At 47.5% G+C, this 14,094-nt stretch overlaps 1 protein-coding gene and 1 long non-coding RNA gene across 5 annotated transcripts in view; one reads left to right on the plus strand and one right to left on the minus strand.

The window, feature by feature from the left end:
- Window positions 1–9,396, minus strand: part of LOC105489298 (zinc finger protein 236) — a 158,498-nt gene extending 149,102 nt beyond the window's left edge. Inside the window, exon 1 of one of the 4 annotated variants that reach the window (XM_071085879.1) lies at window positions 9,241–9,395. In XM_071085879.1, coding sequence (XP_070941980.1) covers window positions 9,241–9,295 — 55 coding nt within the window. In that variant the 5' untranslated portion in view covers window positions 9,296–9,395. Of the gene's footprint in view, window positions 1–6,562; window positions 8,695–9,240 lie in introns of those variants that run through there. The other 3 variants (XM_071085881.1, XM_011754025.3, XM_011754027.3) reach the window with 3 other exon arrangements.
- A 223-nt stretch (window positions 9,397–9,619) lies between these two features.
- LOC105489302 (uncharacterized) overlaps window positions 9,620–14,094 on the plus strand; it is a 34,223-nt gene continuing 29,748 nt past the window's right edge. Inside the window, exon 1 of the long non-coding RNA XR_011617336.1 lies at window positions 9,620–9,879. This is a non-coding gene — a long non-coding RNA (uncharacterized lncRNA). The remainder of the gene's footprint in view (window positions 9,880–14,094) is intronic.

A 14,094-nucleotide genomic window follows, 5' to 3' on the forward strand; every position in this document is an offset into this window, starting at 1 on the left:
GGCTGAGGTACAAGAATCACTGGAACCCAGGAAGCAGAGGTTGCAGTGAGCCAAGATCACGCCACTGCACTTGAGCCTGGGTGACAGAGCAAGACCCCCTCTCAAAAAAATAAAATAAAGATGTAAAACAATAAAGCCTCTAGATGAAAACACAGGAAAATATTACAGTGGTCAAATATTATTTAAATAGATCCAAAAAGTACTGACAAACTGGCATTAAGAACTTGTTTAATTGATTAGAGCGTATCTTTAAAAGAGTGAATAGGAGACTACAAAAAACTCATCCAGAGTATACAAAGAACCCTTATATATCAGTAATAAAATGGCATACAGCCCTTCACCAAAGAAGATACACAGATGGCAAATAAGCCTATGAGAAGATGCTCAACATCATATGTTGAAAATTAAACACATGATGGAAATTGCAAATCAAAATGAGATATCCAGTACACTCCTAACAGAATGGCTAAAATCCAAAAAAATAATTAATCCGAAATGCTGATTAGGATGTACAACAGAAAGTCTCATTCATTCCTGGTGAGAATACAAAATGGTACAACCACTTTGGAAAACAGCTTGGCAGCCTGTTAGAAAAAACTACATAGTTTTCTCATAGAATTCAGCAGTCACAGTCCCCGAGATTTACCCCAGTGACTTGAGAACTTACATCCAACACTAACCAGCACACAAATATTTATAGCAACTTTACTTATATTGCTAAAAACTGGAAGCAACCAAGATGTTCTTCAAAATGTAAATGGATAAATGTGATACATCCATACAGTGGAATATTATTCAGCAACAAAATGAAATACCTATCAAGCCTTGAAAAGACATGGTGGAATGCAAATGAATGTTGCTTACTCAAAACCAATCTGAAAGGTTGCATACTGAACGCTTCCAACTATGTGACATTCTGGGGAAGGCAAAACTATAAGGACAATAAAAATATCAGTGCTTGCCATTGATCGGGGAAGGGATGGATGAATAGATGGAGCAAAGGGCAGTGAAACTATTCTGTATGACACTGTACGGCAGATATGCATTTGTCCAACCCATGGAATGCACAACACAGAAAATATATCCTAATGCAAACGATGGGCTTTAGTTAATAACAATGTATCAACATTGGCTAAACTTATTACACTAATGCAAGATGTTACTAATACGAGAAACTGTGAGGAGAGACAGAAGGTGTCTCCATACTATCTGCTCCATATTATCTGCTCAATTTTGGGTAAGCATGAAACTGCTCTAGAAAAGAAAGCATTAATTTTAAAATATATTATGTCCCAGTAGAAAAACAGGTCAATGTCTTCAACAGAGCTTAGCAAAAGAGAACAAATAGCTGACAAACATAAAAACTGTATTAGCATAGAACTCAAAATAAAAATCAAAATGAGATACCATTATACATACCAAAACAGCTAGGCAATAAAGGGACAGGCCAAACTTGTCCAATCCACAGTCCACATGCAGCCCAGGATGGCTTTGAATATGGCCCAATACAACTTCATAAACTTGCCTAAAACATTATGAGATTTTTTTTGCAATTTTTTTTTTTTAACCTCACCAGCTACCATTAGTGTTAGCATATTTTATGTATGGCCCAAGACAGTTCTTCCAATGTGGCCCAGGGAAGTCAAAAGACTGAATCCCCCCGAGAGGCGATACTAAGTGCTACTGAGCCTGCCGAACAAATGCTCGCACGCCCCCTGCTGGTAGGAGAGGAAGCCGGGACTGTCACTGGGAGACTGGCTGGCTGTATCCACTATGGCCCAGAAATACATAAGTTTGTAGCAACACTTATTCAAAAGAGCCAAAAACTGGAAATAACCCAAATATCAAGAGGAGAAGAGTAATTTATGGCAGGTTCATATAATGGAATACTATATACCTATCAAAAAAACACAGTTCTGCTGCATAGCAACAGGAATAATCTCATAAAAATAAATATTGAATGAATCAAGCCAGAAAAAATACGGGTTCATACTATAAATTCAATTTACTTCAAAAACAGCTAAAGCTGGCCAGGCGCACTGGCTCACACCTGTAATCTCAGCACTTTGGGAGGCCAAGGTGGGTGGATCACGAGGTCAGGAGATCAAGACCAGCCTGGCCAATAGGGTGAAACCCCGTCTCTACTAACATACAAAAAACTAGCCAGGCGTGGTGGCGCGTGCCTGTAATCCCAGCTACTCAGGAGGCTGAGGCAGGAGAATCCGTGAACCCAGGAGACAGAGGTTGCATTGAGTGGAAATCGCACCACAGAACTCCAGGCTGGCGACAGGGTGAGACTCCATCTCAAAAAAGAAAAACTGAAACAAAAACAGGTAAAGCTAACATGTGGTATCAGAAGCCAGGACAGTGCGGGGAGGAGCAGTGACTGCGAGGGGCACAAATGCTCTGGCTGCTGGCTCCACAGGAAAACTCATGAAGCTCCTCACCTACAACTTGTGCACTTTCCTGGGCAAATGTTTTTTGCGAATAAAATAGTTACTTAAATGTAACAACAAAGAGGTTTCAAATAAATATACACATTTCTGGCTTCTCTTAGCAATCATAAGCTGGCTGGGCTCAATGGCTCATGCCTGTAATCCCAACACTTTGGGAGGCTGAGGCAGGGGATCGCTTGAGTCCAGGAAGTTGAGACCAGCTTGAGCAACATGGCGAAACCCCATTTCTACAAAAAATACAAAAATTAGCCAGGCATGGTGGCGCAAGGGTATAGTCCCCGCTACTCAGGAGGCTGAAGTGGGAGGATGGCTTGAGTCCGGGAGGCAGAGATGACAGTGAGCTGAGATCATGGTACTGCACTCCAGCCTGGGCGCAAAGCGAGACTCTGTCAAAAAAAATAAAAAAATAAAATAAATCCTCCCCCAGGAGATTCCATAATGCTGAGCTGCCAAGGGTGAGAACCATGCTGCAGGCCTTGCCATGATACTTCATGTGAAGAAAAGTTCTATAACAAAAAATAGCTTGAAAAACACTGCTACTTTCTTGAAAGCAGAGACACACTATCTCTGTACACACAGACAACGTAAAGGCATGAAATATAAAAAGCATTCCAAAAGTATGGAATTGACTTTATCTAATTAAAGGAATTATGGTTTACACTAAAGCTTTTCCCAAGCTCGTTTTGTATGAAAGACCAAGGTTTCGAACCCATGTGATATCAATACTTAATGCCAGGATTATAAAATATTTAGAGGTTATCTAATCACACGTCCTTCAAAATACTAAATATTCCACGGTGGCTCACACATGTAATCCTAACACTTTGGGAGGCCAAGGCGGGCAGATTGTCTCAGCTCAGAAGTTCAAGACCAGCCTGGGCAACATGGTGAAACCCTGTCTCTACTAAAATACAAAAAATTAGCTGGGCATGATGGCATGTGCCTGTGGTTTCAGCAACTCGGGAGGCTGAGACTGGAGAATTGTTTGAACCCGGGAGGCGGAGGTTGCAGTGAGCCCAGATCACGCCACTGCACACCAGCCTGGGCAACAGAGCGAGACTCCATCTCCAAAATAAATAAATACTCCAAAATTCTGCCTACCTAAAAAGTTCAATTATGGAGAGTGGAGGTTTCATTCTTGGATAGATACCTGATGTTGTTAGAAAGTTACCATTTTAAGCAGAAGCTGTCTCCCTGAAGCAAGTAAGTACTCCACTGTTACCATAAGCCTAAGGGCATTACAGCTCTGGCTACCTCCTGCCTCTTAAAAAAATAAAGTTTGGTGGGACAGGTGGCTCACACCTGTAATCCCAGCACTTTTGGAGGCCAAGGCAGGTGGATCACCTGAGGTCAGAAGTTCAAGAACAGCCTGGCCAACATGGTGAAACCCCATCTCTACTAAAAATACAAAAAATTAGCCAGTCGTGGTGGCATGGGCCTGTAATCCCAACTACTTGGGAGGCTGAGGCGGGAGAATCACTTGAACCCGGGAGGCGGAGGTTGCAGTGAACCAAGATTGTGCCACTGAACTCTAGCCTGGGCGACAGAACAAGACCCTGTCTCAAAGAAAAAAAAAGGTAAAGTCCTACTACCCCTAGCTTACGCTGGTGGTGCCCTCCCCTTGGGCTCTTGAATTCATCCAAGAAAATTGAAAATTCCTGAACTGGTAACCTAATCAGGAAAAGACTTGTTTATCCATTGGGCTTATGGTCTGTCTGTCTCCACTCTCTGGAAATGAACTAAGTATTACAAATATCCCTCCAAAAGGAAAAAGAAACAGCAGGAGGCCAACTAAAGGCACAAGCTAAAAAGAAAAATTTTGCACCATTCCATTGGAAAAAACAGATGGAAGTCATACAAGATTCCAAAATGTGGTTTCCCTCAAGGTCACATTATTGCTAAAATAATTACGATAAAGAAAAAAAGCATATCTCACTCATCCTTCTACCCCCAGGATAGTGCCAGGGACACAGCAAGTGCTGAATGAATGCTGCCCATCAATGCCGGTGAGACTCACTTCTCATGTCCTGACTACTTCAACTAATCTTCTTTCAGTGGGCCTCCTCTTATTCATTTCTTTAGATTTCAATTTTAACATCATTTTCTCCAGGAAGCCTAGACTTCAAGTGCCCGATCTGTCACCATGAACCATTATAAGGATACCTAGGATCATGTCTCTTTTCAGCTTTGTGTTCCTAGACCCTAGCACAGGGCTCACTTATCACAGGAAGTGCTTTAAAAATAGTTGTGGAGCCAGGCACAGTGGCTCGTACCTGTAATCCCCGCATTTTGGGAGGCCACAGTGGGGGATCACGAGGTCAGGAGTTCGAGACCATCCTGGCTAACATGGTGAAACCCCGTCTCTACTAAAAATCCAAAAAAAATTAGCCGGACATGGCAGCATGCACCTGTAGTCCCATCTACTGGGGAGGCTGAGGCAGGATAATCACTTGAACCCGGGAGGCAGAGGTTGCAGTGAGCCAAGATTGTGCCACTGCACTCCAGCCTGGGCAATAAGAGCAAAACTCTGTCTCAACAACAACAACAACAAAAAAGTTGTTGAATACAGGAATTAATGCACATGCAGGGCTTTATATTTATCAAGGCAGAACACTAAAATGCACGCCTTTTTTTTTTTTTCTTTTTTTAGACTGAGTCTCCCTCTGTCACCCAGGCTGCAGTGCAGTGGCGCAGTCTCAGCTCACTGCAACCTCCATCTCCTGGGCTCAAGTGATTCTCATGCCTCAGCACTCCCAAGTAGCTGGCACTACAGGCGCCAGTCACCATGCCTGGCTAATTTTGGTATTTTTTTTTTTTAGTACAGATGGGGTTTCACCATGTGGGCCAGGCTGGTCTCGAACTCCTGGCCTCAAGTGATCTGCCCACCTCAGCCTCCCAAAGTGCTGGGATTACAGGTGTGAGCCACCATGACAGGCCTAAAATTCATGCTTTGGATTCAAATGGAGATCCAGTTCCCAACTGCCACTCAGAAACTGGGTGGACTTTCCAAACCAGGTTTCCAGGTTGGGTGCGGTGTCTCATACCTATAAACCCAGCACTTTAGTAGGCCAAGGCGGGCAGATCATTTGAGGCCAGGAGTTTGAGATCAGCCTGATCAACATGGTGAAACCCTGCCTCTACTAAAAATACAAAAGAAAAAAGAAAAAAGAAAAAAAAAGCCAGCCACGGTGGCTCACGCCTGTAATACCAGCTACTCAGGAGGCTGAGACAGGAGAATTGCTTGAACCCAGGAGACAGAGGTTGCAATGAGCTGAGATCGCGCCACTGCACTCCAGTCTGGGCAATAGAGACTCCAACTCAAAAAGAAAAAAAAATCAGGTATCCACTCTGAGCTTAATTCCCCGATCTGTAAAAATCCCTACATCCGTTGCAGTTTTCTTAGGAATAAAATTCATAATAAGGCAACAGAGAAAATAAAACCACCTCACTTATGAGAAACATGATTAACACAGTAACTGATAGAGCAATGTTCCTCATTTTGGTTTCAGGTCCCTTTTATACATTCTTAAATGCAGCCCTCAGCTGGAAGCAGTGGCTCATGCCTGTAATCGCAAAACTCTGGGAGGCTGAGGTGGGACGATCACTTGAGCCTAGGAGTTCAAGACCAGCCTGGGCAACATTGTGAGACCCCATCTCTATTTAAAACAAAACAAAACAAAAAGAGGCCCTCAAAGTCTTTTAGTTTATGTAAGTTATATCTATTGATGTTTGTCCTATTATAAATTAAAACTAATCAATTTTTAAAATATTTCTCCATTTAAAATGTCTACTACGTTAACATATTTTTATGAAAAATATATCTTCCCCAAAAATAGAATGGTTTTCATTTTTACAAATCTTTGTAATGTCTCGATTAATAGAAGACAGCTAGATTGTCATATCTATTCTGCATTTTCTCTGGTGCAACCTGTTCCTTTTGACTGTGATATATAAAGGTAATGCCGCCTCACTCTTAGGTACCGCCACCACCACCTAGATTTGTGCTACGATGTCAGCAGTTGTGCCAAAAATTGCTTTTGTACAATTAGTGCAAAAATTAAGAGAGTGAAAAAGCCTAATCGTCTTAGTCTCACTATGGTATTTACCTTACAGAATCCTGAAAACATCTCGGGGAACCCCCATGGGTCCAGGAACCACAGTTTGAGAACCACTTTGCTACAGGAGGACTGGTGTTAAGAAGGGAAAGGCTACTTTTAAGCAGGTTTGAGGAAGGCCTCTCTGAAGACACTAAAGCACCTGGAGCCACAGACTAGCAAAAGGTGTTTCTCAGACTAGGAAATGACAAATGCCCTGAGACAAACCTAATGTGGCATCAAGGAAAACAGAAGACTGCATGCCAGAGCAAGGAAAGAGAGAAGAGCCAGACACGGCCCGATCAGCAGGATCCTGGAGGAGTGTGGGTTTCTGGTAAACGGACGAGGAAGCCAATGCAGGGTTTTAATCAGGGTGTGGCCAACTGATTTACATTTAACAAGATCATCCACGCTGCCAAGTGACCGATTTATTTATAGGAGCCCAGGACTAGCAGGGCCCAGGAAGAGGGCTGCAGCCCTCCAGCCCGGAGAGGGCGGCTGGGCCAGGGAGCGCCTCTGGAGATGGAAAGAGGAGGGCCCACTGGAAATCCATTCCCGAGGTAGAAGCTGCAAGACTAAATCAGGAAGTGTGTTGGGGGATAAAAGAAATGGAATAATTCTTGAGGCCTGAGGGTGAAACACCAGGTGGAGAGGGATACCATCAGTGAGATGTGGATACTGGGGGAATCGGTGCCCCACCTGTGGCCATGGAAATTTTACATTCTTTCTCTGTGCTAAGCCTTCTTCCAAGTAACTGAGACACCGCACCTTACATTATTTTTGGCAGACAGCACATTAACAAAACAAAACAAAAAAATTAAACTAACCAAATAAGGTCAAGGCCAAAACTCAACAGTGGGAGAGGCAACAGACTTCCTTCCAGACACCATCAACCATTAATCGAAATTCTGAGCACTGCTGTTACCCAACTACATACAAATCTGCATACCCGGGTCGTGGTGCAGCCAACATCTCTCCCGCAGCCCACAAAGGCCCATCAGGTGTGCGAACGCTCGCTGAAACGCCTGTTGGCCACCAACATTTCCCTAATGTGCATGTGTGTTAACTCTACCAAGTGCAATCACGACAAGAACTCCTGGTTTGGTGTGGCCTATGGAGTAAGTTTACGTTGATTCCTACCCATTACCTCTTTCTTCCTAAACACAAAATTAGCATAACCCTTGTAGTTTCCAAGCCCGACCTTTCTCTGGGGCATCTGTGTTCTTTGGTCACAAGCTCTCTAATGAGCCTCAGTTTACTCATCCCCAAGAAAAGGGGAACACTTGAGTCACTAAGCTAACCAGTCACATAAAAATAATGGAAGTCAAGGCCTAACACACCAACTCCCATACGGAGTCCTAGGCGCCTACTCCCCCTTAGAGCCCCTTCAGAACCTTTTCCAAACGCGGAGCGCCGCTCCAGCTGCACGGGTGACCAGGCCCAGGAACCGGGCCTGCCGGGGGAAGACTCGCGTCCAAGGCCGCACGGGAACCACAGCGCCCGCGAGAAAAGGCGCGGCGCCCCCCTACCCCACTGCCCTCGACCTGGGAACCGCGGCACCGGCGAGCGCGCCCCGTTCCCCCTGCGCCGTGAAGTCCGCTCCTCAAGCTCTGGGCTGGGGCGGAAAGCAGGTCAATTCCTGACCGCTGGAAGGGCCAAGGTTTGGGGGTGGCCGGTTGTGTGTTTGCCTGCTTATTTCAAATTCCGGGCCTTTCTTCCTTGGAAAACAAAATCCGAGTTATTTTACGACTTTAGCAAAGTACCATGGAGCATAAATTATCGGGGAAAACACTTCCTGACGCCTACTGTGTGCACGATCTAGCGCTCCCCACATAACACTGACGCCTACTGTATGCACGACCCACAGCGCTCTCCAGAAGCTCCGGGTTCAATCTCCCCGGATCACAATGGCGCCTACTGTTTGCACGACCCACAGCACTCTCCAAATGCCCAGGGTTCCAGCTCCCCGGATCACAATGACGCCTACTGTATGCACTACCCACAGCGTCTCCAAAGGCTCAGGGTTCAAGTTCCCGGATCACAATGGCGCCTACTGTATGCACGACCCACAGCGCTCCCCAGATAACATTGGAGCCTACTGTGTGCACGACCCTGAGCTTCCCGGACAACGCTGGCGCCTACTGTGTGCACGACACCGCGCTCCACAGCCTCCCTGTGGGCCGAGCCCAACGTCCCCGGGGCAGCCGGCGCCGCGCTGGGTCGGGCGGGGGCGCCGTCCGGGAGGAGCCCGGGGAGCGGTGTCCGCAGGCCCGGGCTCTAGCCAGGCCGCCTCCCCGGCGCGCCCCGCGGCCCTCCCGCCCCGGGACGGAACACGGGGCGGCCACTTTCCCTCAAGTTTAGCGCGGGCCGCGACAGGGCCGGCGGGGGCAGGGCGCGCGGAGGAGGCGTCCGCCTGCTCCCTCACCCGCCTCCCGCCTCCCGCCTCAGCCGCCGCCCGGCCCAGGAAAGTAGGCCCAGCGCGCGGAGGGGCCGGGCGGCGACTCGCCCGTATCATTCCGCCCGCGCTGCGGCCCGCCCGGCCAGTCGGCGGCGGCGGCGGCCCGGGTCTGCGCGGCCCCCGCCCCCGCCCCGCCGCTCCCGGCGCCCCCCGCGCCGCATCCGGGGACTGGCAGGGCGCGGGCCCCGCACCGGCCGCCGGCGGGGCGCGAGGGCGCGGCCGCGGGCCTTACCGGAGTCGCCGCGCGCCTTGCTCTCCCTGGGCTTCGGGGGGCGGCCCCGCGGCATCGTCGGCGGCCCGGCTCGCACCCACACCCACTCACACTCACTCACACACTCACACGCGGCGGCGGGGGCGCGCACGCGCGGGCACCGGGGCGGGGGCGCGCCCAGCCGGCGGCAGAGGCGGGCGGAGCGGCCCGGCGGCGGGCGGCCCGGTCCGAGCGCCGCCGGGCTCACGGGGGAAAGGCGCCCGAACGCGCGCACCGGAGCTCTCGAACCGCGCCGGCCTCGGCGGGTTCCATGGCCCGCGGGCCGCGGTGGGGGCGTTAGGCGCGGGCGCGGTGGGGGCGGGGGCGGCGCGGGGCGCATGCGCGGCGCCGCGGGGCCTTCGCGGACGGAGGGGAGCGAGGGGGTCACCGGGCCGTGCCGCGAGCCCTGGAGCTCGGCCAGGCGTGGACCCCGGGCCAGCCCTGCGCCTCTGTGGCCCGGGCGCCTCGTGCGTGTCCGCGAGCTCGCGTGCGCGCGTCACCTCGGCCCCCAACATGGCTTGAGGGCGGCCCTACCCGCGCCGCCCTAGTGCTGCGAAGGGCCTGGGAGCCCAAACCCGGAACCGCCACCTGGGACTGGGAAGACGACATGGCCAGAAGTCGGTAATGTTTCTTTCCCTGGGGACAGTGCATTAAAATGGACCATTTTACGTGTGTTGGTCTTGTGTGGTGTTGCCCGCGCTGACTTGCACGAAATGGTAGCAGGAACAGGCAGCGCAGCAGCCTAGCGCCGGGTGGAGCGGCCGGCAGATCCCGGGGAAAGCGACCTTACTCTGTCACCTGGGCTGGAGTGCAGTGGCGCAAATTAAAGTGTGCAATCTGATACGTCTTGACACATGTATACACATTTTCACAATCGACAGTGAATATGTGCCTCCCATCTCTCTCCAACCCTTTCCTCTCTTCTTCCTTCCCTCCTCCCCCTCCCAACCATCTGCTTTTTGTCACTAAGTTAGAATTTCCTAGTTTTTAAATATCTTTTTATAGAGACTGGGTCTCGCTTGCCCTGTCACCCAGGCTGGAGTGCAATGACACTATCGGGGCTCACTGTAGCCTCAAACTCCTGCCGTTAAGCAATCCTCCTGCTTCAGCCTCCTGAGTAGCTGGGACAACAGGTGAGCACCACCATGCCTAGCTTTTTTTTTTTTTAAACATATGGGGTCTCTCTATGTTGCCCAGGCTGCTCTGGAACTCCTGGCTTCAGTTGATCCTCTAGCTCAGTTTCCCAAAGTGTTGGGATTACCGGTGTGAGCCACTGTGCCCAGCCTGTTTTTCTTGGTGTTTTAAAAAAGTGGAATCGTACCGCAGATAGTCTTTAGGGAAGTGGCGGCTGTTCATTGGGCACAATTATGTTGGAATTCACCTATATATTGATAAATACTTAAGTCCTTTTTATTGCTGAGCGGTGTTTAGGAGTCATTCTTGCTTACTCTTTCCCACTGTAGCTTTCTTCACTCAATCTCATCAAAGAGATATCTCCAATACATAAACCAAATCCAAGCCACTCCCACTTGTATTTCCCCCTGAGCCATGCTCTCTCACCTAGATGACGGATACAGCCTAGTACGAATATTTCCAATTATGAAATGTATTAACACCACCAGCTTTCTTTCCTGTGTGTACTTTCAGAGTTAAGATGAGTTTAAGAAGTGTGTGTGGCCGGGTGTGGTGGCTCACGCCTATAATCCCAGCACTTTGGGATGCCGAGGCGGACAGATTACGAGGTCAGGAGATCGAGACCATCCTGGCTAACACGGTGAAACCCCATCTCTACTAAAAATTAAAAAAAATTAAAAATTAACTGGGCGAGGTGGCGGGCGCCTGTAGTCCCAGCTATTCAGGAGGCTGAGGCAGGAGAATGGCGTGAACCCAGGAGGCGGAGCTTGCAGTGAGCGGAGAACGAGCCACTGCACTCCAGCCTGGGCGACAGAGTGAGACTCCCTCTCAAAAAAACGGAAGTGTATGTGTATGTTGTTTGTTTGTTTTTAAGACACGGTCCGTCTCTGTTGCCCCGGCTGGAGTGCAGTGACACTGTCCCTGCTTACTGCACACTCTGCCTCCCGGGCTCGAGTGATCCTCCCACCTCAGCACCCCAAGTAACTGGGACTATAAGTGCTCCCCACTGTGCCCAGCTAATTTTTTGTAGAGATGGGGTTTCACCATTTTGTCTAGGCTGGTCTCAATCTCCTGAGCTCACCCATCTGGCTTCCCAAAGTGCTGAGATTACAGGCATGAGCCACCAGACCTGGCCAAGTATTTATTTTTTAAATCCAATTTGATAATCTTTGTCTTGAATGAGAGCGGTGGCTCCCAAATTTGCTGCACTTTAGAAGAATCTGGAAAGCTTTTAAAAGTCCCAATGCCCTGTTCACACTTCACATCAATAAATCTGATGGGAATGGGAACCGTGCATTGGTGGTGTTTTTTAAGATCTGCGGGTAATTTTCTGATGTACAGCAAAACTTAAGAGCTAGATCATTTAGTACATTTGTACAAATTACTGATATTTTTACATTTAAAGATGTCTTTTTATACTTTCCATTTGACTCACGTTTTATGTTCTTTACGCCTTTCTTGATTTCTTTTGGATTACTGATGTTTAAAAATTATCAGTAATTTTTAAATTTAAAAATTTTTAAATTTGAGACCAGGCGAGGTGGATCACACCTGTAATCCCAGTACTTTGGGAGGCCGAGGTGGGTGGGTTGCTTGAGCTCAGGACTTCACGACCAGTCTGGGCAACATGGCAAAACCCCATCTCTACCAAAAATACAAAAAATTGGCCAGGCTTGGTGACGTGTGTCTGTGGTGCCAGCCACTCAAGAGACTGAGGTGGGAAGATCACTTGAGCCTGGGAGGTTGCAGTGAGCTGAGATTGCATCACTGAACTCCAGCCTGGGTAACAGAGTGGGACTGTCTCAAAAAACATTATATGTATTTACATATATATATTATATATACTATATTACATATATTTATATATAAAGCTATGTGTATTTACATATATATAGTTGATTTATATATATAAATAGCCTTTAGTGGTACACTTGAGATTATAACATGCGTTCTTGACTTACCGATGTCTAATGTAAATTAGTATTTTTTCCTCTTCCCAGACAATGCTAAAAGTTTATTGGATATTTTAGTTATTTCTATATTTAAAACTCCACAAGACACATTGCAGTTGATGTTCATTTTGATGGCCCACGTATATGCCACTATCATTGCGTTTTATCCTTCTGTGACTTTATAGGGTCATTTCCCTTCCACCTGAAGTACCCCCACTATTATTTCCTTTAGAGGAGGTCTGTTCATCATCTCAGTTGTGTTTGTCTGAAAATAGTTGTATTTAATTTTTATTCTTACAAAATATTTTTTCTGAGTATGGAATTCTAGGTTGTCAGCTAGTTTCTTTCAACACATTAAGGATGTAACTCCACTGTCATATGCATTCATATTTTCTGCTGTTTTTTGAAATAAATATTGACTGCGTTTAAGTTTTTCTCTGTCTTCAGTTTTCTTCAGTTTTACTATAGTTTATCTGGATGTGTATATCTTTTTATTCATCTTCTTGGGAGTTGATTGGACTGAGTGTCTGGATTGTTGTATGTCTTCAATTTTGGAAAAATCTTGGCTATTATATACTCAAATACTGCTTCTGCCCAAATAGCTCTCTTCTAACCTACCAGAGCTCTAATTAAACATATATTGGAGGCCGGGCACGGTGGCTTATTCCTGTAATCCCAACACTTTGGGAGTCCGAGGCAGGCAGATCACTAAGGAGATCAAGACCATCCTGGCTAACATGGTGAAACCCCGTCTCTACTAAAAATACAAAAAAAAAAAAATCAGCCGCGCGTGGTGGTGGGCACCTGTAGTCCCAGCTACTCCCGAGGCTGAGGCAGGGGAATGGCCTGAACCCGGGAGGCAGAGCTTGAGTGAGTGGAGATTTGCACCCCTGCACTCCAGCCTGGGCAACAGAGCAAGACTCAAAAAAAACATGTTCTAGGCTGGGTGCAGTGGCTCACGCCTGTAATTTCCAGCACTTTGGGAGGCCAAAGCAGGTGGATCACCTGAGGTCAGGAGTTCAAGACCAGCCTGACCAACATGGTGAAACCCCATCTTTACTCAAAATATGAAAATTAGCCAGACATGGTGGTACGTGCCTGTAATCCCAGCTACTTGGGAGGCTAAGGCAGGAGAATCACTTGAACCTGGGAGGTGGAGGTTGCACTGAGCTGTGATCATGCACTCCAGCCTGGGTGACACAGTGAGACTGTCTCCAAAAAAAAAAAAACATGTTCTAGTTCACTTTAACCTCATGAGCCTAATTATTACTCCTGATAATTCTACGGTGTGGAATGCCTGTGCATTTTCTTTTTTGGTCTCTCATTTGTGCTGGTTCTTGTGTTGCCCTGCCTTCTTGTTTAGATACAAGAAATGACTTAGAAAATTATGTAAAAAGTAATTTAAGGTATAAGATGATATTTTTCAATAAAAGATTTTCATCTACTTCTGCCAGCTTCCTGGCATTCTGTGACCACCTTTGTTTTATTTCAGACTGGACAGCCGGCACCACCCAGTGATTCAAGGATGGCCATAGCCCAGTGCAGGGGCAGATTTGCTTCCAGTTTGCCCTTACTCCTCGGTACAGTCCATGGGGTTTTCAGCTCTCAGTGCTTAGCGGTTTCATAGGCCCCCACCCTTGGTACTCTGGATTAAAAAAAAAAAATACCTAGGCAAAAACAGTTTACGAATGCTGACTCACCTGTCTTCTCCCGAATCCTGGGCTGACAATTTCTTTTTTTTTTTTTTTTT

This window comes from Macaca nemestrina, chromosome 19, assembly GCF_043159975.1.
Source record: "Macaca nemestrina isolate mMacNem1 chromosome 19, mMacNem.hap1, whole genome shotgun sequence".
NCBI lineage: Eukaryota > Metazoa > Chordata > Mammalia > Primates > Cercopithecidae > Macaca > Macaca nemestrina.